Source organism: Elgaria multicarinata, chromosome 15 (genome assembly GCF_023053635.1).
Source record: "Elgaria multicarinata webbii isolate HBS135686 ecotype San Diego chromosome 15, rElgMul1.1.pri, whole genome shotgun sequence".
NCBI classification, from domain to species: Eukaryota; Metazoa; Chordata; class Lepidosauria; order Squamata; family Anguidae; genus Elgaria; species Elgaria multicarinata.
The window spans coordinates 32,972,186-33,000,064 of record NC_086185.1 but is presented as its reverse complement, the minus strand read 5'-3'; the positions used below and the strand labels follow the sequence as shown (position 1 = coordinate 33,000,064).

The 27,879-nt window shown below is 45.8% G+C and overlaps 1 protein-coding gene across 1 annotated transcript in view; it reads right to left on the bottom strand.

Annotated features, from left to right (window-relative positions):
- Positions 1-27,879, bottom strand: part of MSN (moesin) — a 68,441-nt gene that overhangs the window by 26,110 nt on the left and 14,452 nt on the right. The window contains exon 2 of the mRNA XM_063141669.1: positions 5,065-5,148. Within this exon, the coding sequence (XP_062997739.1) occupies positions 5,065-5,148 (84 nt within the window). The remainder of the gene's footprint in view (positions 1-5,064; positions 5,149-27,879) is intronic.

Below are 27,879 nucleotides of genomic sequence, written 5' to 3'. Positions count from 1 at the left end.
CTATGCTATGAATGCTGCTGAGCCTCTGTTAGGGAGGAGGCAATATTGCTACAGCTATCTGTAAATAGACATTAAAGGATGGAAAAATTGAAACCTACATTTTGTGCACGAAGGCCCCATATACATTTTCACATGCAGATTTTATTCAGACAGTGGAGTCAAAATCTGGACAGACCCTGCCCATTGAGAGCAGCATAGAAGCAAGGTTGAGCTATGTATCCATCCGTTCAAATGCTCAGACCAGCTTCCCCTAACCTGGTGACCTCCAGGTGTGTTGGAATCCAGCTCCCATCAGATCTGAAGGGCATCAAGTTGAGGAAGGCTAGCTTAGTCTGTTTTTGTTTTTATTCCTGATCCAAACAGGAATTATTTATATTCCAATCAAGTCCCACAGGAAGCATCCTGCTCCTTGACGTTGTATTCAGGAGGAAGCCAGAGAAAGGAAGGGCCTTCTTTGTGGTGGCATCTTAACTGTGGCACTCCCTTGCCAGGGACACTCCAGTATGTTGCCTAGTCAAAACAATTATGTTTTCTCAGGCTTCTAGTAGTTAAAACCGCTAAAACAGCAGATAGGACTAAAAGGTTAATTATTATTTTTTAATTGTATCTATTGCTTTTGTTGTTATATTTTTTAAATTCTTCTGCCCCTCCCAACCCAGGTGGATTTGTTTTGAATTTTTAAATTGCATTTTAATTCGGCTGTTTTATCATTTGTTAGCCTCCTTGGAAGTCTTATTAAATATTTATATCCTGCCATGTAATAAGGTAGTGCTGTGTCAAAAATAGCTTTGTCAAAAATAGGTCATATGAAACAAATCTTGTCTCCTTGTTTGACAGGGTAACTACTCTAGAAGTGCCCTGATGCTGGATCAGACCAAGGGTCCATCTAGTCCAGCACTCTGTTCACACAGGGGCCAACCAGCTGTCGACCAAGGACCAACAAAGCAGGATATAGTGCAACAGCACCCTCCCACCCATGTTCCCCAGCAACTGGTGCACACAGGCTTACTGCCTTGGATACTGGAGGTAGCACATAACCATTAGGACTTTATTCAACCCCCTTTTAAAGCCATCCAAATAGGTGGCAATCACTACATCTTGTGGTAGTGAGTTCCATAATTTAACTATGCATTATATGAAGAAATACTTCCTTTTATTTGTCTTGAAGCTCCTACCAATCAGTATACATTAATGGATACCACAGGGAAGATGGTCAAGAACTATTTTCCGTTGTCACAGAAATTAGGATCTGAATGAGACATATACACGAACACCCACACGCCTAGTTTGGCCCACACAGAGATTTTAAAACATAACCTCACAACTATTTTTGTTTTCTGTTAGTTCACACATTTAGCCACCTGACTAAAACACAAGCTCCAGCTCTATGGTATAATACTGGCTGGCTTTGGCTACAACAATTAAAAACGTGACTAGAACTGAATGAGTATATGAATAGGTTAACCACAGTGAATTTATTCCCTTACAAACCAAACCAAAGTGTCTGTAATGAAATGAAAAGACCAGCTCTGAGGAGCCTTTTACCGCTTCTCTGTGAATCACACCCATTTTTATATCATGCAGGTAGAAGCCACCATGCCAGATATTTAATCAAGCAGGGGGAGTCACCATCACGCTAGGAACTACACGGCCTTCTGAGTTGTCCCCAGTGGTTTTAAGTCTGTCTTCCCCAAACTGGCGCCCTCCAGATGGACTAGAACTCCCACATCCCTGGCCATCAGCGCCATGCTGATATGAGAGATAGTCCAAAACATCTGGAGCACACCAGGATGGGCAAGTCTGGTTTAACCAATAATAAAGCCTTTCCGAGCACGGTGCCCTCCAAATGTTTTGACTACAACTGGGAACTGTAGTACAAAACAACTGGCAGACACCAAGGTTGGGGAAGGTCGCTTAAATATATCCTTCCTTCTCCTTTTCGAGTTCAATAGTTTTCCTCCCCTTTTCTTCTCATCTTCCAGGAGCTACAGTATCAGAAGCCAAATTTCCTCACTTTGTTGTCTGATCAAAGTTCTGCATAGCTGGATGGTGGCCTGAGCAGGCCTGTTGGGTTGCAGCAGAGATGGAAAAGTCTAGAGTGTTTCCACATCACTTTCAGCTCCACATTTGGGTTGCCCAACCGTCCATGCAGCGACAGGGAGGGAAAGAAGGAATCCCAATGCAGTGTCTGTAAAAGTACACACACAACATGCAACAGCCTAAATTCTACAAAAGCTTCTGAACTTTGTAGGAGAAATGGGTCAGAGAGGTGAAGAAGATACTATTCCCCACAATGTAAACGTTAATTTATGTCCTAGAAAGAGCAGGATTTTGACACTGGTCAGTTGGGCACCAGTTATTTGGTTATGATCAAATATTTGAGGAATCCCCTCGTACAAGTGGCAGCATCACTCCGCCCACTCCCACCCCCCGGCACTCTTTCAGTGCAAAAGAAAAACATCAGGTAGCAGTACTAGGAGCAAGGACCTGCTGCTCCCTTACTTACCCTGCAAGGAGGGAGAATGTTACACAGCCTTCACTCAGGTGCAGGCACCTCAAGCTCTACAACTGTGACCTCCCCCCCTCCCCCACCGGGCCCAGCTTCTGTCCTAGACTCATGTGTAAATATATGCATGCCTGGAACAGAAGGGTTCAGGAGGAAGCTTAAACCAGTGCAACACTCCTACCTCTAACAGCAGGATGGGTCACGAGTGCCCATGAATCAAGAGCATTGCCACATTCACTGCACTTGTTAAACAGAAGAAGACCCTTCCCATGACAAACACGATGCACTAAAACCTCTGCAAAAGATTCATGTCTTCTGCAGTAACTTGAATAATTCTCTGTTCCTGGTTACTGTTGTAATAAAGGTGTTCAACCAGTACTTCGACTTGGCAAGTTACTTAAAACGGGAGTTGGGGATTTCCCAGGTGAGCCATGCCCTCCCCCCTGCCCTCCCCCCCTTTCCTCAAAACCGCTTTGTGGCTTCGTAGCTTTTTCTGCAGTTTTCTCCCCATTCTGAATGGGGGAAAGGCCTCTCCAAAGCCTTCGTTACTTGGCAGTAAAGTGCAACATCTTGGCAGAATTTGTATTTTTGACCACCTTTGCCTTTGGCTCCATCCATCAGCCCAAGATTGAATCCAGCCCTTAAACTGAACTCAAGCTACCCCACCCATGGACAAAAGGTTGCTTCTTTTTGTTTTCTGGACTGGTCAAATGTCAACCTGAGGAGACTTGCTGGAGTACTGTTTAGCCTAGGAAGCAAAAGACATTGAGCACCTTCCCAGGGGGCACTGCAGCATTGAGGCAGCGGCACCTCAGAGGGGAGAAGGGAGCCCCTCTGCTGGAAACAAGCATGGTGTGCTTGGACTGGCCGCAAGCAAATGCCAACCAGCAAAAGTCACAACTGGGATGGCTCACATTTGTCCTGCCTGTAGAACAATTTGGACAAGGAGGTGGCTTCCCAACCCAGGCAAGCAGATGGCTTTGGTGGGAGGGCTGCTTGGAAGTGGATGGGCATTAGCCCATCATCCCCAAAGATGCCTGCTGGCCACAGATGCTGCTCCTTCTGTCTTTGCCTCTGTTTTGGCCTTTGAGGTGCTGAGGGGCACATCCTTTTGCGATGGACATTTGGCCCCAAGTGGTGCTGAAGTGCCATAACGCCGTGGTGGTTAGCGGGTCAGGCAGACCTGGACTCAAATCCCTCACCAGCCATGAAGTCTACTGGATGGGTCAGTCACCCTCTCTCAGCCTAACCAATCTACCTTGCAGGGTTATTTTGAGGATAAAATGAGCGGTGACAAGGAGACTTGTGTAAGGCCCCCTGCACATTTCGCGCCCCACTTTAGCCCAGACCAGCACTGCGGGATCCACTTTTAATTGCATCATCCTATGCATAGGGAGACAGAAAGCTCCTTCATGCTAGACCAAACTACGTGCCTGTCTACACCAGGATTGCCTGTTCTGACTGGCAGCCACTCCCCAGGGCCTCAGGCAGAGAAGGCTGTTCTTCCCTATCACCTGCCCCCTGATCCTTGTAGCTGGAGGCTGAACCCAGGGCCTTCTGCCTGCAACGCAGCTGCACCACCAGCGGGCCACAGTTCTTCCCCCTCTCTCACGGGAGGCCGGGCAAAGGGCACTGGTGCCTTCGAGGGTTGCCTGGGGGGCCGAGGGAGGTCATCACGAAGGAGTGCAGCTGGCGGTGCAGAACATCGTCCCATCCGAGGGCCAAATTCCCTTTTGGAGAAGCTTTCTGGGGGTTGGGCCGAAAGTAAAAGGGAAAGGGCTACGAATCAAAAGGAAATAGCAGCATGCTTTAGCTTCAAGCGCTTTTGCTGCTGGTGACTGAGCCTTAAGGGAGTCATTTCCACCTTTCGGAATGGGGGGAAATTGCACAAGAATTGGGAATCCACCAGACGATTGGTGTTTGGGGGAAGGGCGGGTGGCCTTCTGGGAATCCCTGGAGGGCTGGATCGGGACCCTGGAATTGAGGTTCTACACCAGCCCAAAGGCATTTCACGTTCGGTCACTCACTCCTGTCTTTTCCCCTTAAGGGGCTGGTGCCCAGTGCTCTGAAGTTGCAGCCCAACTAAGGTCAGGGCTACAATCCTTCAGTAGAAGGCTTAAAACGTATTCCATTTTAAGCCCCGAAATAAAGAATGGTCTAAGCCAAAATATATGAAAACACAGCTTTCACTTGTTCCTCAGAGTATCAAAATCATATTTCACCATCCTCCATTATTAAGAACATCAGAAGAGCCCTGAGGTTGGATCAGACCCAGGATCCCTCCAGTCCAGCATTCTGTTCACATAGTGGCCAACCAGCTCTCCACCAAGGACCCTTCCATTCATGTTCCTCAGCAACTTATTCAATGGTACCTTGCATCTCACTGTATAGCTGGCTGTCAAGTCTAACCACACAGTCGTAGCCATTGCTGAAGGATGAAATTTCGACATGAAAGGTGAGTCCACACATTCATTTTCCTCACTTAATGAAATTCTGACATCCAAGACCAATTCAACACACAATGTTTCAGTGGATACGTATATGGCCAGTCATCTCACCTGGTCAAACAGTTGCTTCCCTGTTGTGTTGGGCTGGATGGCAAATTCCAGCTCCGCATCCATGGTGGTAACTCGCACATTGATCTGGAATAAGGAAGAGGATGGAAATTAGTATTCCAGGACACTACACAAAATTCATAGCAGTACTAGCCAAGAGAGATCTGCTTGATTGAAAATGTGAACACCATCCTCTCAAGGGTCAATCAGATGATGTACAAGATGCAGTCTCCTCCGCATTCTCTGAACAACAGAGTAAGAGGCGGTGTCTACAATATGAAGATAAATACGCTCCTATCGAATACAGATCATGTTTAATGGGTTTTTAAGTTGCAACTCGTTGCTACATGACCAAGCAATAAGTTATTATTATTATTATTATTATTTATATATTTATTTATATAGCACCATCAATGTACATGGTGCTGTACAGAGTAAAACAATAAAATAGCAAAACCCTGCCACATAGGCTTACATTCTAATAAAATCATAATAAAACAATAAGAAGGGGAAGAGAATTTCTCCATGTTGCCCCTGTGCTTTTAATATATAGTAAAAAGGCAGAATATGCAAATATAGAAAGTGTTCTGAAGTTCCAGAACTATACCCATTTCCCTTCAAGTTCAGTTATCAACCCCCCACCAAGAACATCTTGATAAGTTATTCTTGCAAGTGGCAATGCTGTCCAATCCATTTCCCCACCACCACCTACATAACATTGGCTTTCTGCTAGCCAATTTATCTACATATTCCATAACATGATGGATTGGCAGATGCATTAAGAGGTCAACAGTGGGACTGTTCCCATTAAAATGTCAGACTACACCAACGGTTCATACTATTTAGAATCTACGTTTGTAGGGCATATATGTGCACATACACACATCTACACACCTGAGAGCCATTTTTGTGTTTCTGCACCTCCAAATTTGCCACAGCCATGGCATAAATTGCAGCAATTTTGCAGGGAAGCAGAGTGTGCGAGGCGCATGCACCTTGTTTGCAAGCACAATTGTGCTCCTAATTTGGCAATGGGGTACAGCCCCCCAGTGGACTCCAGAAACGTAACGCAACCTCGACTGCCAAAGATCACCCATGCCTGCCCTAAATATCCATGAAATCTAACCGGGGGTCATATGGCCCAGGTCTTTGTTGCCATTAGGAAGGGAAGTACTTGCACTCACTGACACAACCCTTGTGTTCCAGATCAACATAGAGCGGAGGCTGCCAGCGGAGCGCCCCCTGGGCAGAAGCCAGTGCATAAGCTCACAAATACTTTGAAGGCATTAGTGCAGGGAAGGGGGCCTCCGCCCCGGCAAACCACACAACAGGTTATCATTCAGTTCTTGGCTCAGCCTTGACAGTGTGTCTGGGGGAAGCTTTGGCCTCCTTGGGCAGCTGCCCAGGCCGCTCTCGGCAGACACGCCTTACACTTGACCCAGCAACTCCTTTGCAAGAAGCCAGCCCTGACACTTCCCGCATGATCCAACAGACCTCAGAAGTAGAGTAGACCCTGATGCCCAGAAGCCACAAGGAGCTTGTAGGTAAAATGTCAAATGGTCTCTGTTGGCTGGGAATGATTGCATTTGCAGCCCACTATGTCCGGAGGGCCCTGGGTTGGGGTAGGCATACAGGGTAAGCGGGCTGCTATGCCAGAGCAAAAAATGAAAAGCTCAAAAAGCTTGGGATCCAGGGTCAAAGCCGCTTTCTCCCTAAACACTGCAGCCACCTAAATGGCAATGGTGAGAGGAGATGCAGAGGTGTCAGTGGGCATTATCTGCACACTTTCAGTTGATCTAAGTTTGCAGGGGCCTGATGTAAGTTTGGCAGCTATTTCAACAAGAGGTGTCATGGCAGAAACATCCTGCCATTGAAAGCATCAAGAAATTGGTTCACACATAGCAAATGTTTTGGTGAGGATCCTGAGGCAAACGTGCGAAGTAATTCCTGCACCTCTTAAAGAGCACTGGTATAGCGCAATGGCCAAGACACTGAGCTACAAAAGGGGGAGTCCTCTGGTTTGGCTCTGGCTGAAGCAAAACTACTCCCAAAGCCCCCTTGCCTACCTCACATGGTTATAATAGAGCCTGAACACTATTATTATTATTATTATTGCCTGCCTGTGTTTAATCTAGATCAGTGGTCTTCAACTGGACCAGGTCCGAGACCCATCTTAGGCAACCAACCTGCAACATGGTACTCACTTTCACCATTTCAAAATTGCCCCGCAGGGCAGCAACAGCTTTGCCGCGACACATCTGGACTAATCTTGCGAGCCATTTGTGGGGCGAGACCCACTAGTTCAAGACTACTGATCTAGATCATTCTTTCCCAAACTGAATCATAGAATAGTACAGTTGGAAAGTGCCTACGAGGCCATCAAGTCCAACCCCCTGCTCAGTGCAGGAACTGGTGCCCTCCAGGCATTTTGGACTAGCCAGAATGACAAGTGGTCTATTGGGAGTGTTGTCATCAAAAACATCTGGAATGCAGCAGGTTAGGGAGGGCTGAACTAGTCCATGCTTAGAAACCACATTCACTTGCAAATGCAGCGCGGGTGGGGTGGGTGGGGCGCTCCAGTCCAGCTCCTTCCTCAAGCCCTGGCCCTTTTCCCTGTTCCAGCACTGAGAGAAGGGGGAGATTTATTTCTCATCTGCAACAGATCAAAGACAAGCCCTTCCCCTTCTCTCAGAGCTGGGGCACGGAAAATTCCACCCCCCACAGCTGATGGACTCCGGTAAGGGCCTGTGTGTGCAAGAGAATGGGGTGAGTGTGAAAATGTGTGTGCAAGCACAGGCCAACACATTGGGCAGTGGCTCTGCCCGCATCAGGCCTGCGGTCCCCAACTTCCCAGGTCCAGTTCAACTCTCAAGCTGGAAATGGCTCCACAGTCCTGCTCAGATGTATTTAATGATCATCATGTTAGAGGCTGCTGCCCACAGGTAGATCTGTGCTACCAGTACAGAGATCTTCTGAAATGCCCCGCTGCTTGCCATCTCCATGGAGTTGCCAGGTTGCTCCACGCTGGACTGCCACCTCTGCCGCATCAGCGCTTGCTGCTGCCCCACTCAGTGCCTCTGTCCTTTTGAAAATGTCAAGAGGTGCACCTTAGGTCTGCTAAAGCATTATCGTGTGCAACGAGAGAGCCCACCCCATGCATCAAGGGGATACAAGCATTCATCCGCTTGTTTACTGCTCTCATGAAGAACTTGCATAGCTCAGCACAGAAGCCTCTGAAGCACACGGTTTTATCCTTTGGCTTTTTAAGGCAAGCGTTTATCTCCAATGTTCTGCCCTACAAAGAGCTCCCCAAACAGTAGCAAACAGATACATTGTTAAAGAAACCACATTAAGATACATCCAAGTAAGGAGCAGGTATTTTATTCTGACAGCTTAACACATTTATAAATCACTTTACTGCAGAAAGATGTTTCTGCAATATTTTGACAACTGTATCTGCTGCCAGTTAATGAGACACACTTGAAATGAGACTCTACAGTGGAAAGAGCTCCCAAATGAGGGGGACCTCGGGCTCACAGGTAAGTCTGCCTGGGGCCGAATCCAGCTCCCTGAGGTTCCTCAGGTGGCCTCCATCCCTCACCAGCCAGCGATTGTTTGATGGCTTCCTGGCTTTGGTGAATTCCACACCCTGTTCTGAGATGAACTTTGGAAGGTGCTACTCCTCAAAGGGTAGAGACTAGATTGCTTAAGAGGCATTGCTTGGCCTCCCTCCCATGGTGTACGCGGAGCCTCTTTTGGTCTCCACCTTAAACAGGTTTATAACACCGACTGTTGGACAGAGGCAAAAATGGGTTAAGCAGAAATCCCTTTTTCAAGCCACCGTCAACTCCCAGGGTCAGGCGCGCAACATGCCACCAATTGCAGCCCCATTGGCTCCAGAGACACACCCAAAGGAAGGGAAACGAGAAATACTGTCCATCTAGTTTCATGACATCAGTTACAGGAAAGAGCAAGAGCCCAGATTCTTCCTATAGTCTGTCGGTGAGCAACTGCTGCTGTGTTCCTCTTGGCATGTGTGCAATTGCAAAAGCATTTGTGCCATTGCATATCCAGAACTTCCTGCTGCTGCCAAGGACAGCACTTTATTCAGAGGAGGAACTTCTGGAGAAAAGGCGGGATATAAATAAATATTATAATAATTCACAGCCTCTGAAGGCAGAACAGTTCCTGCCCCATGAGATGTATAATGGGATAGAAATGTTGTCCTGAGAGACTCCCATAATGGACAGCACAACAAACAATGGGCTAAGCCCTGCATGCCACTGCCTCCACAGATATATAATCTTATCCTTGCAGGAATATAATGGCCCATGCCTTCCAAATAAGCAGTTGCCATCCACTGGAATCTTAAAAGTTCTTTGAGGACTATTTTTAACTGTGGCAAAGTGATATTCCATAAATACTTTGAAATTTGGTTGTTGCTGTTATAGTGACAAACCACTGAGAGGAATTATTATTAATCAGCTCCCTATTCGTAAGTGTGTGGAAGTTAATAATCTGTTCTCCATCCAGATTGGAGCCAATGTAAAGCTACATACTTTATAACCCACCCACCCCAGCTTGATTGGAACACAACTCCCATATTTATTTATTTATTACATTTTATACCGCCCAATAGCTGAAGCTCTCTGGGTGGTTCACAAAAATTAAAACCATAATAAAACAACAAACAGGTTAAAAACACAAATACAAAATACAGTATAAAAAGCACAACCAGGATAAAACCACACAGCAAAATTGATATAAGATTAAAATACAGAGTTAGAACAGTAAAATTTAAATTTAAGTTAAAATTAACTGTTAAAATACGGAGAGAATAAAAGGGTCTTCAGCTGGTGACGAAAGCAGTACAGTGTAGGCGCCAGGTGGACCTCTCTGGGGAGCTCGTTCCACAACCGGGGTGCCACAGCGGAGAAAGCCCTCCTCCTAGTAGCCACCTGCCTCACTTCCTTTGGCAGGGGCTCACGGAGAAGGGCCCCTGTAGATGATCTTAAGGTCTGGGCAGGTACATATGGGAGGAGGCGTTCCTTCAAATAACCTTGCCCCAAGCTGTTTAGGGCTTTGTATGTTAGTACCAGCACTTTGAATCGGGCCCAGACCTGGACTGGCAACCAGTGAAGTTGTAGAAGGACTGGCGTAATGTGATCTCGCCAGCCAGTCCCTGTTAGTAAACGCGCTGCCCTGTTTTGTACAGCTGAAGCTTCAGGACCGTTTCAAAGGCAGCCCCACATAAAACGCATTGCAGTAATCCAAACGAGAGGTTATCAGAGCATGGATCACTGTAGCTAGGCTATCTCTGTCCAGATAAGGGCGTAGTTGGTATATCAGCCTAAGCTGATAAAAGGTGCTCTTTGCAACTGAGTTCACCTGTGCCTCAAACGACAGTTCTGGATCGAAGAGCACCCCCAAACTACGGACCCGATCCTTTAGGGAGAGTGCAACTCTGTCCAGGACAGGGCAAACATCACCTCGCTGAATAGATGAATCACCTGCTAAGAGTAGCTCCATCTTGTCTGGATTGAGTCTCAGTTTGTTAGCCCTCATCCAGTCCATTACTGTGCCCAGGCACTGGTTCAGAACAGCCACTGCCTCACCTGGGTTTCTGACAACTGCCTGTCCTGGCTGGGGATGATGGGCATTGCAGTTCAAACCATCTGGAGGCTGCCGGGTTGAGGAAGGGTCTCCACAGGGTCCCCAAGGACAATGCCAAGATTTTTCTTTCAAAAAACCATTCTGGAGCACTTCCAATCAGACTACTTTGCCTTCAGCCAAATTCTCACATTTTGACACATGCAAATATCCCTGCAAATATTGTCTCCCTTTTGGGATGAAAAAAGAACTGCAAAAACAGCTGGATAGTTCTTGATTCTATTAAGTTCAAAATGGGTTTTCCAATTGAGTCCCTCATTAAAATTTATGTTACATTCACTGCTCAGTGGAATATGAGAGACAGTTGCAAGGAGGAGGAAAAAGTGCTCCTTAAAATATAGCTTTGCAAAAATTTGTGTAAGGGATCATCCCCTGCCCCACATGCCCCTCCCTCACAGCTGCTCTAGCATTATCTAACTAGGGAGCGTGTGCTGTAGGGAGCCTGGTACCACTATCTGCTAAGCCTATTTGCAGCAGGGCCTTAAAAAAGATTTCTGTTCCCTGTATACTTTCCAAACTCACCTTCTGCACGTGCACACGCACAGCCCCCAGCTTCCAAGCAAACTCCAGGCCACAAACGGCCAAGACAAAATGATACATACATTCCCCACCCCCCACCCCCTTTATTGCTCTGCGGTTAACACAGCACAGACCCAGCCAAATCATGCGCTTCGATCACCCCTCCCAGGGCCCTCCGCAGGGCTGTGGAAGATATTGTTCCCTGCAAGTTCTGGCAGAAAGCAACTTGCCAAAGTGGGGAGGAAGAAGGGCAGTGGCAGGGCAGGGCCCACTAGCCTCTTGCCCAGAACGCCAGCGAATGATCCGTAGCTTAGCCTTGCAGGCACTCCGGGCAGGAGGTGAGTGGGACCTGGCCGGCCCACAACGCCCTCACCCACAGGGAACATTAATTTATTTATATTTATTTATTGCATTTCTATACTGCCCAATAGCCGAAGCTCTCTGGGCAGTTTACAAAGGTTTGAGTGTTTGTTTGCTCTGCACTGCATCTAAAGCTTAGAGGTTTAAAGAGATCCAGCCAGCCAGCCGAGCAGGGCACGTGACGCTGCAACCACTTGCCACCTGGTGACTTCGCATTACACAGGCATTTCCATGCCAGTGCCACACGTTCTCGGCAACTGACAAGACAAAAACAAACAACAACAACAACAACAACAACAACAACCTCAATGCTGAACAGCAACAGTTGCAACTAAAGGGATGCAGCATCTCTACCAGAAAAGGCTGGAGGGTTTTCAGGTTTTAAGTTAAACAAAATGGGTGGACATTGAAAGACAGCTTCTGAAATTGTGAACGGTTTGGAAAGATCAGCGCTGTTTCTTCTCTGATCTTAGGACTCAGTTCATCCCAAGAAATTGATGGGTAGGAAGTTTAGGACAGACTAAAGAGTGTCAGATGATGCAAAATTTATGGGATTTCCTGCCATATCAAGCTTAGGTTTTGTGTGGTTTAAAAGCCACAGAGGCTACAGGTCAATGGAGAACCGTTCGCGGTCATAAAAATTCCCATGTTCAGGGGCAACAGGCCCCTGAACATCACATACTTGAAAGAAGGGGTCAAATGTTGTTGCCTTCCTGCCTCTTGTGTGCTCCACCCAGAAGCATCTGGAAGGCCACTGCGGGGAGACTGGGCGCTGGGACAGATGGGCACCGTCCCCACCCTTTGATCCGTGGAGAGGGGGAGAGAGAGAGAGAGAGAGAGAGCGCCACATGGAGAGGGATGCTACTCACCACAGGAACTTAGCGCAGAGAGCCCATTTCAAATAGCCACACAAGTGTGAGGCCACTTGCTCTGTGGCTTAAAGTCCCAACCTTTACTAAACTGCATATCTAGGACTCATTTTTCAGCCACATCACATATTTGCACAAACTCTACGTACAGAATAATTCTGCTAGGTAGGAGTAGGGGCATTGGAGAAATCCGAACAGAATCCTGTGAGTTCAGATTTCTAGGAACGTGGTCTGTGGATTCTGCAGCTGACTGGCTTTTCCAGGGTTGCACCGATTCCGCAGACTTGCATTTGTTTGTGTGCTTTTAAGCTTTCTGGAATTTTATGCAAATAGCTATAAAATATGTAATTTATTCTTTTTTAAAGCATGAAAATGTGCATGGGAGTTGTGCATTTTGGCAAGTGCAACTTTGCACAAGTATGAATTTGCACAAATTCAGGAAAAGGTGGTGGAATGAAAGGCACCTGACAATCAGCGAAACACGGGCGCTGCCCTATACACGGGGGAAGCCCCAGGGTGGCTGTGGGACTGTGCTGCATCAGTTAGGTGACACAGGCTCAGCTTCACAGCCACTGCAGGGCTTTTGCATGAAGCCATGGTTTGGAAACGTTGGGGATTTACCCCAAGGTTTTTAAATGAAGCGATGGCGCTTCCACTGTCTGATGTCACTCCAGGGCCCATCTGGGGCGGTGCTTGGTGGAAGTGGCTGACGATTGGTTGCCTTCCACCAGGGAGAGGGTGCAGGCGGTCCCATGGATGGTTGCCCAGAAACCCTGAGCTGAACTACTCAACACCACCCCAGGAGAGGGACTGTGTGGAATTTCAGAGGGAGGTGGCACCAATCTGGCAGTCCCACAAATCTCTACCTCCCTGGGTAGGAGTCCCCCACCACAAAGGAAAAGGCTTGTTCATTACCAGGGCAACACAGCTTTGAAGAGCCCGTTAATGAACTCTGAGCTCAGAATTATTTTCTCGCATCCTTCTGACGGAGATCCAGGACACCTGCCAGAAGGCACTGAAGCTTCCACCAGGCAAAGGGTTGGCAACCTGGCGCCCTCCTGACGGCCTAGAGCTCCCGTAAGTCCCAGCCAGCATAGCCAATGGTCACGGATTGGGGGAGTCTTAGACCAAAACGTTGGAGGACACTAGATTGCCTTCTCCCCCCACCACTGCAAGCTCCCACAGGTATCCAAGGGGTGGAACTCCAGGAACCCTTACAAACATCTGTCCCCTTTCCCCATGAGAGCCCTTCTCCTTCTCCACAACCTTCCTTGTCATCTTGTGTGTCAAATGAGAAATCCCGGCCCTAGGTCATATGAGAGCACTTGCAATTCCTGAAGGATTACCATTTAATTAAACCAGACCTCCTCTGAAGGGGGGGGGGGCTTTTCATATTCTCAAGCTAATCATGAAACCAAACACCAACCCAAACGCATTCCCAAGGTACCCAAGCGCGACCCTGCTGCATCTGGCAGGAAATCTGCTGATTGCTGCACCTGGGAAGGGTCTCGAGGAGTCCCACTTAGACAGCCACCGTTTTCTCCAGCTCTGCTCCTCGGTGTGCCGAAGTGACAGCGAGCTCATGTGGGAAGGGTGCTGGACTTACTCCCTGCAACAGTTTGTCCACCTGTGATGCTTCTGTGTTCCTCTTCCCTCCTCTACACAATGAAGGAGCTTTGGAAGGAGGTAGCCTTTCCCCCTTCTGGTGCCTTTCCCACATCGGGCAATGGTCTGGGAGCTGTAGTCTAAACTTGGAGGGCACCCAGTTGGGGAAGGTGTGGAAGTCAAGCCCTTTCTTTTCGAAGAGGCACATTCCTGCAATTCTTTCGCCTCCTTCCCTTGAAAACAGGAAGAATTGCATCATGGGATAGGATTCAATAGCAGAACTGGAGAGAGAAGGGAACATTTCAGGAACCAGAGGACCTTTCAGAGCCTTCATGCCTGAGCTTTTTTCAAGCTTTGCTTTGGGACCTGAGAACCTCTTGGGAAAGGTTCCAGTATGATCCACTCACATCCAACAAGGCTGCAGTGTATCTGTTTGATTCCTCTGCTGCATGGAATCCAGACCCACTTTGTGTTCTAGAGAGGAAAACTCTGCACCATAGGGGCTGGTTGACTTCACTGTGAATCTGGAGGTTGCTGTTCAGATCTCACCTGAGCCTCAGGTTCACCCTGTTCCTTGCAAAGGCAGCACATGATTTAAGGACCTCAAGATGGGACTAATATTAAACCGCCTATATAGGGCTGCCTGTGAAAAATACCGAAACCTCAGTTACTGGAGAATGCCACAGCAAGTGGGCTAAGCAGGGCCAGGATTTGGGGATGAAGAACACTTGATTATAAAAGATGCTATTATCATTTAACCTTTCAAGGGCTTGGGACCAGAAACCTATAGGAATGCCTCCTCTTGCAGGAGTCTGCTCTGCCTCTGAAGCCATCCAGAGTGGCCCTCCAGCACGTCCTACCTTTATCTGAAATAGGCCTGGCGGAACAAGGGAGAGGACCTTCATTGTGGTGTCACCCAGGTCATGGACCTTGAATGATAGTAAGAGAGAGGTCCAAGTTGTCTTGATGCTGTTTTGAAGCTTCCTTTTGTTTAGGGGAGCATTTAAACTTGATTAGATGACTATTTTTGCTGAGGTTTTATCATTTCTCTGCTAATTTTTATTTTAAATGGCTTGTTTTGATTGAATGCACAATTTGTTTGACTTAAGTTGGTTTTAAGATCTTCTACAAACCACCTTGGAAGCTACATAGTGAATAGGTAGGATACAAGTTCCTCCATTAATAAAACTGAAAGTGTTAATCCACAAAGATGACATATTTTAATTAATTAATTAGTTTGTTTGTTGCATTAGCAGGGCCGGCCTGCTGAGGAAGAGGCCTATGAAAAGCTATTAGGAAGGCCTGGCCTGGTTTGGACAGCTGTAGCACTCCAGAGGGACCAGTGGAAGCAGGGGTGTCCCCTTTCATTAAAAAGGTGAAACACCCACCTTGTTCACTGCTGAAGTTTTAATGGGCGCTGCTTAGTGGATGCAAAGGGCACAAACGAAAGCACTTTTTTAAAAAAGTTGCTGTTGTTGCTTTTTCTTTTACAACAACCCAATTCTCCATATTTGTTCTGCATAAGACTGCCCAGTTGCTCTCTGCATTCTTGTAGAGCAATGTGGTTAAGGGGCAGACAAAGCCAGCCCAGTGAACAGGAAGCTAGGCACATCCTGTTCAGAGGTGGCCCCGGTAGAAGCACACACTTGCTACAAGAGTGAAACACTACATAGGTCTGATGCAGTAGCTGCATTTTCAGCATTTAATTCATGAGAACACCAGGAGCGTTCCATCCCAAAACAATAAAACATAGACGGTTCTGGTAGTGCCTCCTAAGAGGCAGTTTCATTGATTTGTTCAGGACCACCTTTCCCTCCCATTCAAGACCTCTTTTCCTTCTACCCCTTATGGCACATTGTCCCAAAACTCTCAGCCTCCAGGAGCCACCCATCCAAATGGTACTGGGCACAAAATCTGGTGAGTGGACCTTGTTCAATCACAAGCATAAATTTACGGTAGCCTCACATCCATATATGGATGTGAGAGAAGAGAAGAACAAAATTCTTCAGGTGTGGAGGAGAGGAATAAAGAACACCAATCAACCACGAGCAAAAGTCTGGGAAGAGAGCACTGGGCGGTGTGAGGACTGGAAAGAAAATTGTTGCCTGTATTTCATGCATTCCACAATGAATACCACACAATATACAATTTAATATCTGGTGCAGAGTTGATCAACTTGTAGTTGTGACGGAAGCTTCCAAAGCAATGCTGAACGGATGCACAGGATCAGGCACCTGGCAATGCCACTGGAGCAGATGACAGTCTCTCTCTCTCCAGTATTGCCTGCTCCCTGGTTGAGAAGACTAAGAGCCAAACCTACTACAAATGGTGTGGCAGGGCCAGCCGTGTGGGCTGCAAGGTGGGCTGGGGTGGGGTGGGGTAGGCACTCATGCAAAAAAAGATTGGCCACCAGTAAACGCCCACCTTTACAGGTCCCGTGCTTGAGAATCCCTCAACCCTCAGATTCACCAAGCATCACACATCCTGGGTGAGTTTACTTTTGTGCTGGTTCCATGGTGCCCAGAAGCGACACACATAGCCAGAGGCCACCGCATGGCCATCCCAGCAGGATACGAAATCTGTAAATTCGTAAAGTCGAGCGTCATGACTCTGTGGCACCTTAGTTCATATGTTTATGGCACTCTGTATTGCAACACTTCCTCATGAGTTTGTGAGGATCCAATTCCTCTATTTTTGCCATTTTGTTTCTCACGAATAGGCGCTTCAAGCAGCCTCCCGTTTGCTTTCTTGTAGCTGTATCAAAAGTTAACATTGCTGCTTGCAGACATTTTGGGCTTGGAGATACAATTAGAAGAATGGTTTGAAAAAGTCAACTTGAGTCATGTCAGCATTTCGGTAACATTCAGGGGTGGGAGGGAAAGAACAGAACAGCAGCTCTTGAGATTTACAAGGATCCTCTGACCTTTCTCCAAAGCATGCACTGGTAGCAAAATAAGAGGGGGCTCAAGAACTAATCATTTTTAGAACAGAGGGATCCGTTTAGAAGTAACTCCACCATGTTCAGTAGAGATGTATAAACAAGGTAGTCCAGAAACCACAACTGGTCCAAATTATTTGACAAGAACCATGTCATTTGAACACATTATGCCAGTCCTGTCTCATCTGCAATTTAAAATGCTTGCTTTCACAGCTTGGTACCTAATACAACCCCTTCTTCCATATGTGCCCTACGGTCATCTACAGAAGTCCTCTTCTGTGGGCGTCCTCTTTCTGAAATTTATCAGGTGGCCAATGGAGAGGCCTTCTTAGTGGTGGCCCATTTTTGCAACACTCTTCCCAGGAAAAATCACCAACATTATGTTCCTTTCACTGCCGGGTTAAGACCTTTAAAACCTGTTATTTTGCGTTGCCCTCTGTATAAAGAAATCAGGGAGCGTTTTCTAAAGGAACTATTGTTAGCAAGAGCGGGTTGGCACACTAGAGACATTATCTGCGATCTGCTGGCGGACCATAGCAAAGTAATCACAATCAAGGTAGCAAAGTTTGCGGCTGCAGCCCAAAAAATCAGAAATAACTTTCTAATCGAAGTCTGCGTAGATTGCAAGGGGGACCATTTGCTTTAATAGTTTTGTATAAACTATCATCAGAGATCCCACCTATCTGATAGTGTCAGATATTGAGTATTTTAGGTTATAATGTAATCACTGAAATTAACCTTTGGCATGTATGTCACCATCGTGATAGCAAAGGGTGGGTGCTACAGATAAATGGAGCACCCCTAGAGTGACCCACTGACTGACTCCTTGGTTGAGTAAGGATTGTACCTCAAATATTTTGAATATTTCAAATAATGTATGTTGCTATATGTGAGCAATTCTGTATTTTGGAATGGTCTTTGTGCTACAAACAAATAAACTATTCATTCATTCATTCATTCATTCATTCATAAACCTGTTATTTTTATCCTTACAACTTTTTGATAGATTTAGCTCCTATAAGAGGGTTTAGGTTTTCATTGGTATTGTTTACTGTCACGTTGGGTTTTGCTCTGCTTTTTATTGTGCTGGCTTTGCATTGTTTTTCTGCAGGTGTTATATTGATGTTAGCTGACTTTACCTCATCCTTCCCCAACCTGGTGCCCTTAAGATGTTATGAACTATAACTCCCATAATCCTTGATCACTGGTCATGCTGGTTGGGGCTGATGGCAGTTGAAGACACAGAATTCTAGAGTTGGAAGGAGCTATTTAGGCCATTGGATCCAACCCCTGCTCAGTATAGGAATCATCTGAAATCTAAGACATATTAGCAAGATTGCTTTAGATTGTTAGGTTTTTCTTTTTTCTTTTAAAGCTTGTGTAATGCCTGGAGAATGTATCTGACAGGAGTCTTTATTGGGGGCTTTGTAACAGCTGCATGTGGTATTAAAGGCAGCTGTAGGCAGTTGCTTCCCCAAGTGATGGGATGCCAGAATAGGCACACCCAACATGCACGGAGTTCAATTGTGCCAAGCAGCAGTTCGCGCCTCACCCAACCTGGTGCCCTCCAGATCTGTTGGTCTGCAACTCTCAGCATACGCCAGCCAGCATAGCCAATGGCACCAGGCTGGCTGGTATACAGACTAGGCAGCCAAACCTCAGTGACAGAAGATGCCTCCTCCATGCAGTGCTTCCTTTTCTACTGCTTCTGGCACTGTGTTACTGAAGAGGAAAAGCTGCCAATCCCAAGAGACCAGTAAGGCAAAACATGAGAAGCCATTTTTTTTATTATTATTATTATTCCTGATATGGGATAAGCATATCAACATTAAGCTAACCTGAAGTGCCAAGTAATCTTTGTTCTATTCCCAATACCCCAATTGCATCGTAGAGCATTAGGGAATTCTTTCAATCTGATGTCAGTATCATTGATAGCCTGCTGCCACACCAGATGTTACAGATGATAGAAAATTCTTAATGTGAAAGAAGGGGATGGGGAGGTTCTCATGGGTTTTCCTGCAGAGTAAACCATAAATAATTATCGCCACTAACCGAAAGATCAACCACCCCTCCTGAATCATTAAGGTGAGGTGTCAAACTGTCTTCCACCAGAGACATGTGCCTTCACCCGCAGACAAAAGACTTGCAATCTCTGAATATATCACCCAGTTCTATATGCAAAGGCCACAAGACCTGCCAGGACTCTGCGCATTTCTGATTCATTTTGGCAAAAACGCACTAAGTACATAGTCATATACAAGGTCAGACAGAGAAAGCCCTACAACTCCCAGCATTCCCTTTGGCTCTCCATGTCCCAGAGAAAGTTCTGCCTGTATATTGCAGGTGAAAGTGGTGTTAACATGGTTTGCAAATCAACTAGGAGACTCTCATACAGCCCACAGGTTCAGATCAGTGGGACTTAGGGCCTTCCTAGACGAGGGTTTAGCCCAGATGACGCACAGGGGATCCCGGGGTCAGGCTGGGCTAAACCCCCCCTTGACCCAGGATAACCGGATACACTTGTGGCCCGGTTTTTCCGCAGCCCCAGGCTGAGCCCGGGGCTGCGGAAAGTCTAGCTGGTTCCGTGGCTTTTCACGGCTGCTTGCTTACTCACGGGTAGCCAGGAGAAGCCACGCACTGGGCACAGCACTCCATAGGAGCACTGTGCCCATCAGGCTGGGAGCGAGGGAATAGCGGGGGGGGGAGAGAGATGGGGGCCAGGGGGGAAGAGCGGACCCAGCAGGAGAGATGGGGGGGAAAGAGTGGAGCCAGGGTGAGGAGATCATGGCCGGGGTGGTGGTGGAGGGGGCATCGGACATGGCGAGAGGGGGGCAAGCAAGCGGGCAAGGGAGGGGGCGAGCGGGGGGCATCAGACATTGTGGGGGGGAAATCGGGGGCAGGTGGGAGCAGGGAACCCTTTATTTTTTAAAAAACCAACTTACCTTTTTGTTGGTGCGGTCCTGCGCACATGGCCCCTTTAACTTTTAAAAAAAACTGGAGGACACCACAGGGCTTTCCTTTCCCCATCGCGTCTGACATGTGGAAAGGAGTGACAGCCTTCTAGCGCGGGCTGGCTGCTCCTCCCACACGGATTCTGAGGTAGGTCTAGCAAGGCCCTTAGTCATGAGATGCAATGGCCTAGAAAAAACCTGGAAAAATTGGGAATGGGGAATATTTTTTCTATTCCCCCCACTTTTGGTGTTATTTTGTTTGAAAAACTGGAAAAATTGAACAGCTTTAGATTAGAACTCAAGCCAAGACTTTTATAGAAAAACTAGAGATATAAAATGTCTGGAAATAATGAAGCCGGAGGAGGGGTTTAATCCTCTCTGTGAGATTGTCTGCATAGTTATTTCTTTCATTTCCTGTTAAAATTATTGATCTAATGTATCTTTTAGTGATAAGACATTTTGGGATGCTCCAAGTCATGCCCAGTTTCCAGCATGTGAATAGAGTCACCATATTATATAGTATGGAAGAAACCGTATACCCTTGACAGTTTCGGTTTTGTTCTACAGTGTCCTGTGTTTCTAGACTTGTCTTCATTTGCATCTAGTTCTTTCTGCTTCTTCTGGCTTCTAGGATGATTCAGATGTTTGCAGAAGCTCACTCTGTTCACATATAAACCAAGAATCCAAAATGTGTTATTTATAACTTGGTTTGCTCATAAACCCAATTATGTTTGGTATATTAAATTTTAAATGTTTTATTTATTAATTACATTTATATACTGCCTCATAGCCGAAGCTCTCTGGGCAGTTTACAAAAGTTAAAAACAGTAAACAGTAAAAAAGTATACAAAATTTAAAACCATCAAAAACATAAAAACAACAGTATAAAAACAACAGTATCCATTTAAAAAACAACAGTTCTGGGGTCCGTTAAAAAACAAACTTAACATTGTTAAATGCTGTTAAATGCCTGGGAAAAGAGAAAAGTCTTGACCTGGCACCTGAAAGATAACATTGTTGGTGTCAGGCGAGCCTCATTGGGGAGATCATTTCACAGTCGGGGGGCCACCACCAAAAAGGCCCTCTCCCTTGTTGCCATTCTCTGAGCTTCCCTCAGAGTAGGCACTCAGAGGAGGACCTTAGATGCTGAGCGCAGTGTACGGGTAGGTTCATGTCAGGAGAGGCGTTCCATCAGGTATTGTGGTCCCAAGCCATGTAGGGCTTTATAGGTTAAAACCAGCACCTTTAATTGGGCTCGGAAACATATAGGCAGCCAATGCAAGCGGGCCAGAAACAGTGTTATATGTTTGAACCTCCTTGTTCCAGTTATAAATCTGGCCACTGCATTTTGCACAAGCTGCAGCTTCCGAACCGTCTTCAAAGGCTGCCCCATGTAGAGGGCATTGCAGTAATCTAATTTGGAGGTTACCAGAGTATGGACAACTGAAGCTAGGTTATTCAGGCAATAATGGCAAATTTACTGAGTTCAGATTTAAGTTTTCAAATATAATGAACATTTTATGAGCAAACCATGTTATATGTAATATAATTTTAGGAATATAAAAGCTGCTTTACATTCCTAAACAGCCTTCCCCAACCTGGTCCCTCCAGATGTTTTGGACTACAATGGCTGGCATTCCTGACTGTTGGCTATCCCTGCCTAAGGCTGATAGGAGCTTAAGTCCCAAAGATCTGGAGGGCACCATGGTGGGGAAGGCCGTCCTAAAGCAACAAAGTGACTTTACATCAGTAAAGTGTATTTAAGCAATAAGTATTGCTTCTTTGTCATTTCCCCCCAAAATTGCTATCTTTTTTCTAGAAAAACAGGAAAAATGGGGGGGTTCATGCTTCAAAATTTCTAGAAATTCTACATCTATAAGTCATGAGTAGTTTTGCATAGTTGCATCTTTATAGTAAGGGCCTGTCAAACGTGGGATATTTAGACTCATTTGTTAAAAGAACATCTTTTGCTGCACTGAGCAGAGCATGCCCCTCACCAATGGCATTCATTTCAAATGTTCCCTTCTAGCTGTAAGCACAACTTTCTGGCCAACGTTACTGCATGAAGATCAAGATGGATGCAAAAACGCATGGGCCAGACCAACCATGGAGGCACAGACCAGTTTTTCCTCTTCCCTTCTCCCTCATCACAGAAATTGGATTTGGAGACATCCATAGAACTAGTCTGGAAAAACAACATCTCACATTTATCTTCACAAAGACCTGGTGTGCAGTTGGGCAAGAGGTTGTGCATACAGTTGAAGGTGGTGTAATGCTACACACACTGCCTATGGAAATAATGCCAGCTGTGCAAAAGTAATATATGTACATACATATACATACACTGGCTTTGGGTCTTAACAAGATGCCCACCCACAAAACAGAAATAATTGTTTGATAATGTGCCATACTTGATGGCATCTTATGATAAAATGTAAATTCACTTGTGAGTCGTCCCATGCACCTTAGTGAGTCTCAGTTGCACCATCTGGGCTTTGTGGAAATGCTTTCTGCGTAATTTTCAATCCCTCATATACATACAATATCTATCTACAACATATTCCAAAGGAGTGGCAGCCAGAAAGGAAACTGCTATAAATGGTTACAGTTACAGAGTTTTCTTAAATCTTCAAGAGGAGATTCCCCTTTCTCAGTAAACAGAGCTGTAACATAAGTCAGCAGTTGTTAATTTCCATTCTTTTAAATTGAAGATAAGTTAGCTTTTAAAGTAATTTGGTCAAACAGAGTTTTGAGCATGCAGATGCAGAAGTGAAAGAGTTCTCAGGACAGGGCTTAAAAATATCCCATATAAAAGACCGAGTCTGGGTGGGGCGCACCAAGTACTTGGACTACTCATTGCTTCTTCTGAGTAACTGCCCAGCAGCCAGATTGCTCGGAAATAACTCACCAGGCCTGCCCAGACTATGAGGTCTATCTCCAAATATATCCTTAGACAGAAATGGTTATAACAGGGAAGCCCATTTCCCAGACCATTTAACATGTTCATGTCCAAGTTTTTATTTTTAAAAAGGCAAAGGAGATTCACGTACAAACACCTAGCACAAAATTTGCTCTCAGCAACAGCCCTTGTATCTGGGAGTGGCAGCTGTCCAGAAAGAAGAAGTGTTCCACTAGGCTGCTTCTGCAATGAGGATCATTTAAGAGCAGCCATCACAGAAGAAATGTATCACGGAAGAGAGTGGCATGAGGTGGCAGAGGATGAAGTCCTGCCCTGAAGTCACTCCCCACCCCCTGTGTTGGCTGTTTAAGACATGTCGATGCCAGTACCACCCGCATCTGCCATGCAAGGGGCAATCAGAGCTGATCACCATGTACAAGCCTGGAGCTTACAAGCTCTGTGGGGGCAGTGAAGCAGCAGAACTCTCTCGGGCCTGAGTTTACTTTTATAGAACAGTTTTCTTTTCCTGATTTGTGAGGGTTTAATACAGTTGTCCACACAACAACTTAGGTGCAACATATTCTCAGTTCCTTATGAAACCCTGTATTTCAGGAGGTTAACAAAGTAATCTTTTACCCACAGTTTCTCAGGGGGGTGTCACACCCTCGGACACATCCCATGTGTGTGTGTTATAGAAACAACCTTGGAAAGGGACAGAGTGGACAAAAAATAAAAATAAATAAATTCATTTTTATTTTTAATAGCATTAAGTGGGCCCAAACTCCACTTAATGGAAAGCAACATATTATTTTTAACTCCACTTTAAAACAGGAGTTCAAGCACTTAAGTGTCAGTCTTTCAGAACTTGACCTAATATAGCTTTTCCCAACCTAGTGCTCTTCAGATATTCCAGACTGCAATTCTCAGCATTCTTGACCATGCTGGTTGGGTCTGATGGGAACTGAAGTTCAAAACCTGGCACATTGATCCAGCGCTGCTTTAGGACTGGAGTGGAGGAACACGTTTTCTATGAGGGGCTGCTGACCCACAGGAAAAGTGGATCGGTGGTGGACAAAGTCAGCGACATGGCAGAGCTCCCTGTGTGCCGCTCCACATGGAATTTGGCTCAAGGGCCACAATCTCCTCCCACCAGCTTTAGGGCCTTAAAAGTACACCCCAGCAAACTTTTAACAGACCCAGGCAGGATCAGGGAGATTCCACATTCGAGTAGACATGGATCTCCCACACAGGGGAATCTCTTCTCCCCTGCACACCATCCAAAAGGCCACACTACATATTCATATGGTGACTGGATCCATCTGCCATGGTTTTTGGTTCTTTAAAGCTGTGCATCTTTTACTTTAAAGCTGGGTGAAGAGCAAGCCCAGGGCACTCTGTCTTGCTCTCGTCAGTCCTGGGAAGGGCAGTAACAGAATCCACACATCAATCACTACATTTGCCTACATCACTACATTTGCCTACAAGTGGTTCTAGCAGAGAAAACAGTCTCAGGGTGCTTCCAAACAAAGGGCTCCTAGCACTACCACTCAGAAGGCACTGTGCAGCAATTCAATCCTTCTCCTTAGCAGATTTTCTGTGTAGGGAAAAGAGAGAAGGAACAGTGGGAAAACATCCAGAAAACCGCAGCACAGAGGGAGGACAAACAGTAGTGCAGGCCCTCCTTCCCCAGTCCTACAGTGCCATGGATCTTTTCTTCTTGTGCCACAAGATGGCTCACTCATACTTTAGCCATTACTACAGCACAGTAACTCCTTAGCACATGTTGCAAATGCACCAGATAAGAATATATCTACGTAAGCTCCTGGCATAGTTCAGGAACTTATTGCTTCTTAGAGGATGCTCCATGGGAATGCTTATTAGGGTCTCCTCCATAAAAAGATCCACAGTGCAAGCCCAGCGTCCCCAAAGAGCTTGCTCATCTGTAGCGATGACTCAGACTTCTCCTGCAACGTGGGAGGAAGCAGCATTCTGTGGGGGCAGAGAGTCCTAAAGCTACAGCTATAGTTGAATGACAAGTTTGGGACACAGTACCCAAATGAAAAGATCTCCATGCACAGTTATTCCTCCTCTGTGCACTCCTAGGAAGATTCAAGTCTCTATGCAGCTTGCAATCCTCTCTCTCTCTCTCTCTCTCTCTCTCTCTCTCTCTCTCTCTCTCTCACACACACACACACACACACACACACACACACACACACGACTCAAACCAAACCTTTTGTCCCCAATGTCTTGTGTGATTGCATTTAATGCCTGCGCACACCTAGTTTTTATTATTTTCCCCAATTAAGAGTGACCTGGAAGGGTTATGGATTGTTTGCATGCTTAACAAGTTAATGCCCTTCTGCAGTTTTTGAAGCTCCTGAATTCATTGCACAATGAGGTAGTTTAGGGAAACTGCAAGGCAAGGATATTAATAGCTATTGCAGGCCCCATACAGATTAGCCACCATGAGCAGTTTGACAGACAGTCAGATTATTCATTCCCTAACTAGCATTAGGGAATGAAGAATTTATTTGAAGAATAATGATGCCTATGTTTGCAAGACTTACACAGTCCTTTACCACCATTGAGGCAGGTTTTTCCATCACTGCTGTAATGCCTGGCTCTTTATTGAGGGATAATAGGATGAACTACATCATTTTTGAAAGCAGCCTTAAGGAAACCAAAACCAGCATGCCTTTGCCCTCTAAAACAGCACTTTACAGCAAAACAGAGAAATTCTTATCTCATCAGCATTAAGCATCCCATTGTAATCTTCAGAATCAGTTGCTCCATAACAACATGAAAAGGGAGTAGAGCCACCCAACTCCTTTTGCTACATTTCTGAAGAAAGTTAGAGGCAAGATAGCAAGTTGTTTTTGACAGATCACCAAATGCAGCCTAGTATTGTGATAGTGCCGGACGTCTCAACTGGGACACAGCAAAATTCCAAAGAGCTACAGATGCCAGCTCAGACACTCTATGACTCCAAAAAGTCAGTGAGGTGCCATCTTTGTTCAAACAACAGAGTTTAGCATGCTGCTCTTTTCCATGTTGCAATTATTACAGTCTAGCAGAAAAGCACAGCGAGGTTTCCCTCAGAGACCAGACAAAATGAAGCAGAGCTTACTTAACACACCCTTAGACACAAAGTAGCCCTGCCTCTCACCTGAGGCAAATGAGATTCCAGGTAACCAGGCAGGCAAGTGCAATAAGAAGTTGGTTTGCTTTTTCCTTTTCACTCACAAAAGTTCCAAAGAAAGGCACAGACAAGCAAAAAAGCATTGCCTACTAATAACGTATACTTGAGCTTTTCAAATTCTTCATTGAAACAGCACTTTGATTTTCATCTCATTAAGCCACAGGAAAGGAGAGGAGTTTGTTTTACTAAGAAGCAAGCACAAAATGACAAGTCAGTAAATTCAGGGGTGAGGATTTCCTGGCATTTGATACTTTCTACCAAGAATCTGATACTATCATTTTTTATTCTAAGTTATAATTTGTTTTGTTTTTTATAAGTCTTTTAATTCTGTATCTTACTTTTGTTGTTCTTTTTTATTATTCTGTGAGCTAGACAGAAAACATTGTTACAAGACAGAATACAAATAGCTGATAAATAAAGTTATTCTTGTAAACTCATCTTACCAAGACATCAAGACCAAATAGTTCAGGTTGGAAATTTGTAGAGTATATTAGTCATAGCCCTGTTCTCAACAAAGGATGCACCACTAAACAGCAACATCATAAGGAAGTGGTAGGATTGTACATTTCCCTTCTCCATGTCACACTGCAAAGCTGGGGCAGGAGGTGGGGTGGGTGGGCAGGCAGGCAGTGAACTTGCATTCCCGGACTTTGTAGAAGAATGCAAAGGAACAGCAAGTGCAGAGATGAGAGTTTATTTGATCCTACTTATGTATAGCATTGAGTTTGTACATTTAAATTTTAAAAGAGTACATTCATGGATAGCAAACCAAGCCTCATCTCTGCCAGAGAGCTGCTATAAAAAATATTTTTATCCTATCTTTCTGCTTGATAAAAGCCTCCAAAGTTAAAATACATAAACATAAAATTATTTTAAAAGGCAGTAGTGGCCTATGAAGCCTCTGGCAGGAAAGTTCTGAAAGATGTTCCTTTCCCAGACCACAGGCATCTGGTTGGCCATGGGATGAAACAGGATCCTGGCATAGATCAGCCCTTGGCCTGATCCGGAAGGGATCTTCTCATGTACTGAGTTCTGCTGCTCTTGGTAGCAGGGAGAATGGAGCCCAAACTGGAATAAATTTGTGGGAATCACAGAGCACTTCTTCAAGCAGGCCTTGCTGCTCTCGCCTTCAGGGTTATGATTCAGCTCTGATAACAGCAGCTTTATTGTGCAAATCCAGGGAGGGCCCTAACAGCTGAATGGGTAGAGCGCAAATCAGCCAAATAAGGCCTTTTTTGAGTTGTACCAAGCCAGGGAAGGATCCAGGAGCTGACGTCATTCAGAGGAAGCATTTAGTCACCAGTTTCCTCCATATTCTGGAGGAGGACCAGAGGGAGTCTCCAAGCTGCCCATCACCTTGCAGCAGGCAGGAGAGAGGCTCAGACCACAGGAGGGCTGGGATTAAAAAGGGAAGAGAAACCCTGAGGCCACAAACAGCCTGAATAAGCACTTCCAGCACTTCGAAATGAGCCATTTGGCTAAAAGAAATGCCACTTCCTAGTTGGCAGGCAAGCAGGCGAGGCAAGCTGCTGCAAGCTGTACAGCAGTGCAGCTCCACGCAACCCAGCCTAAGCAAAGAGTTTCCTCTTGAAGCAGCTGCCTCATTTCCTGCCAAGGGGTGGGGGAGAGGGGGGCAAGCTTGGCCATTGAGTGTAATGCATAGCTTGCTCCGTTAGCCTAGTTAACATTCATGTGTGTGCAAGAACGAGTTTTCAGAGAGATGGACAAGAATCTTATGGAAGAGAAATCAGCATGACTGGGCAGGAGAGGGCTACAGAGGAGGCACTGACAAACTTTAAAAACTC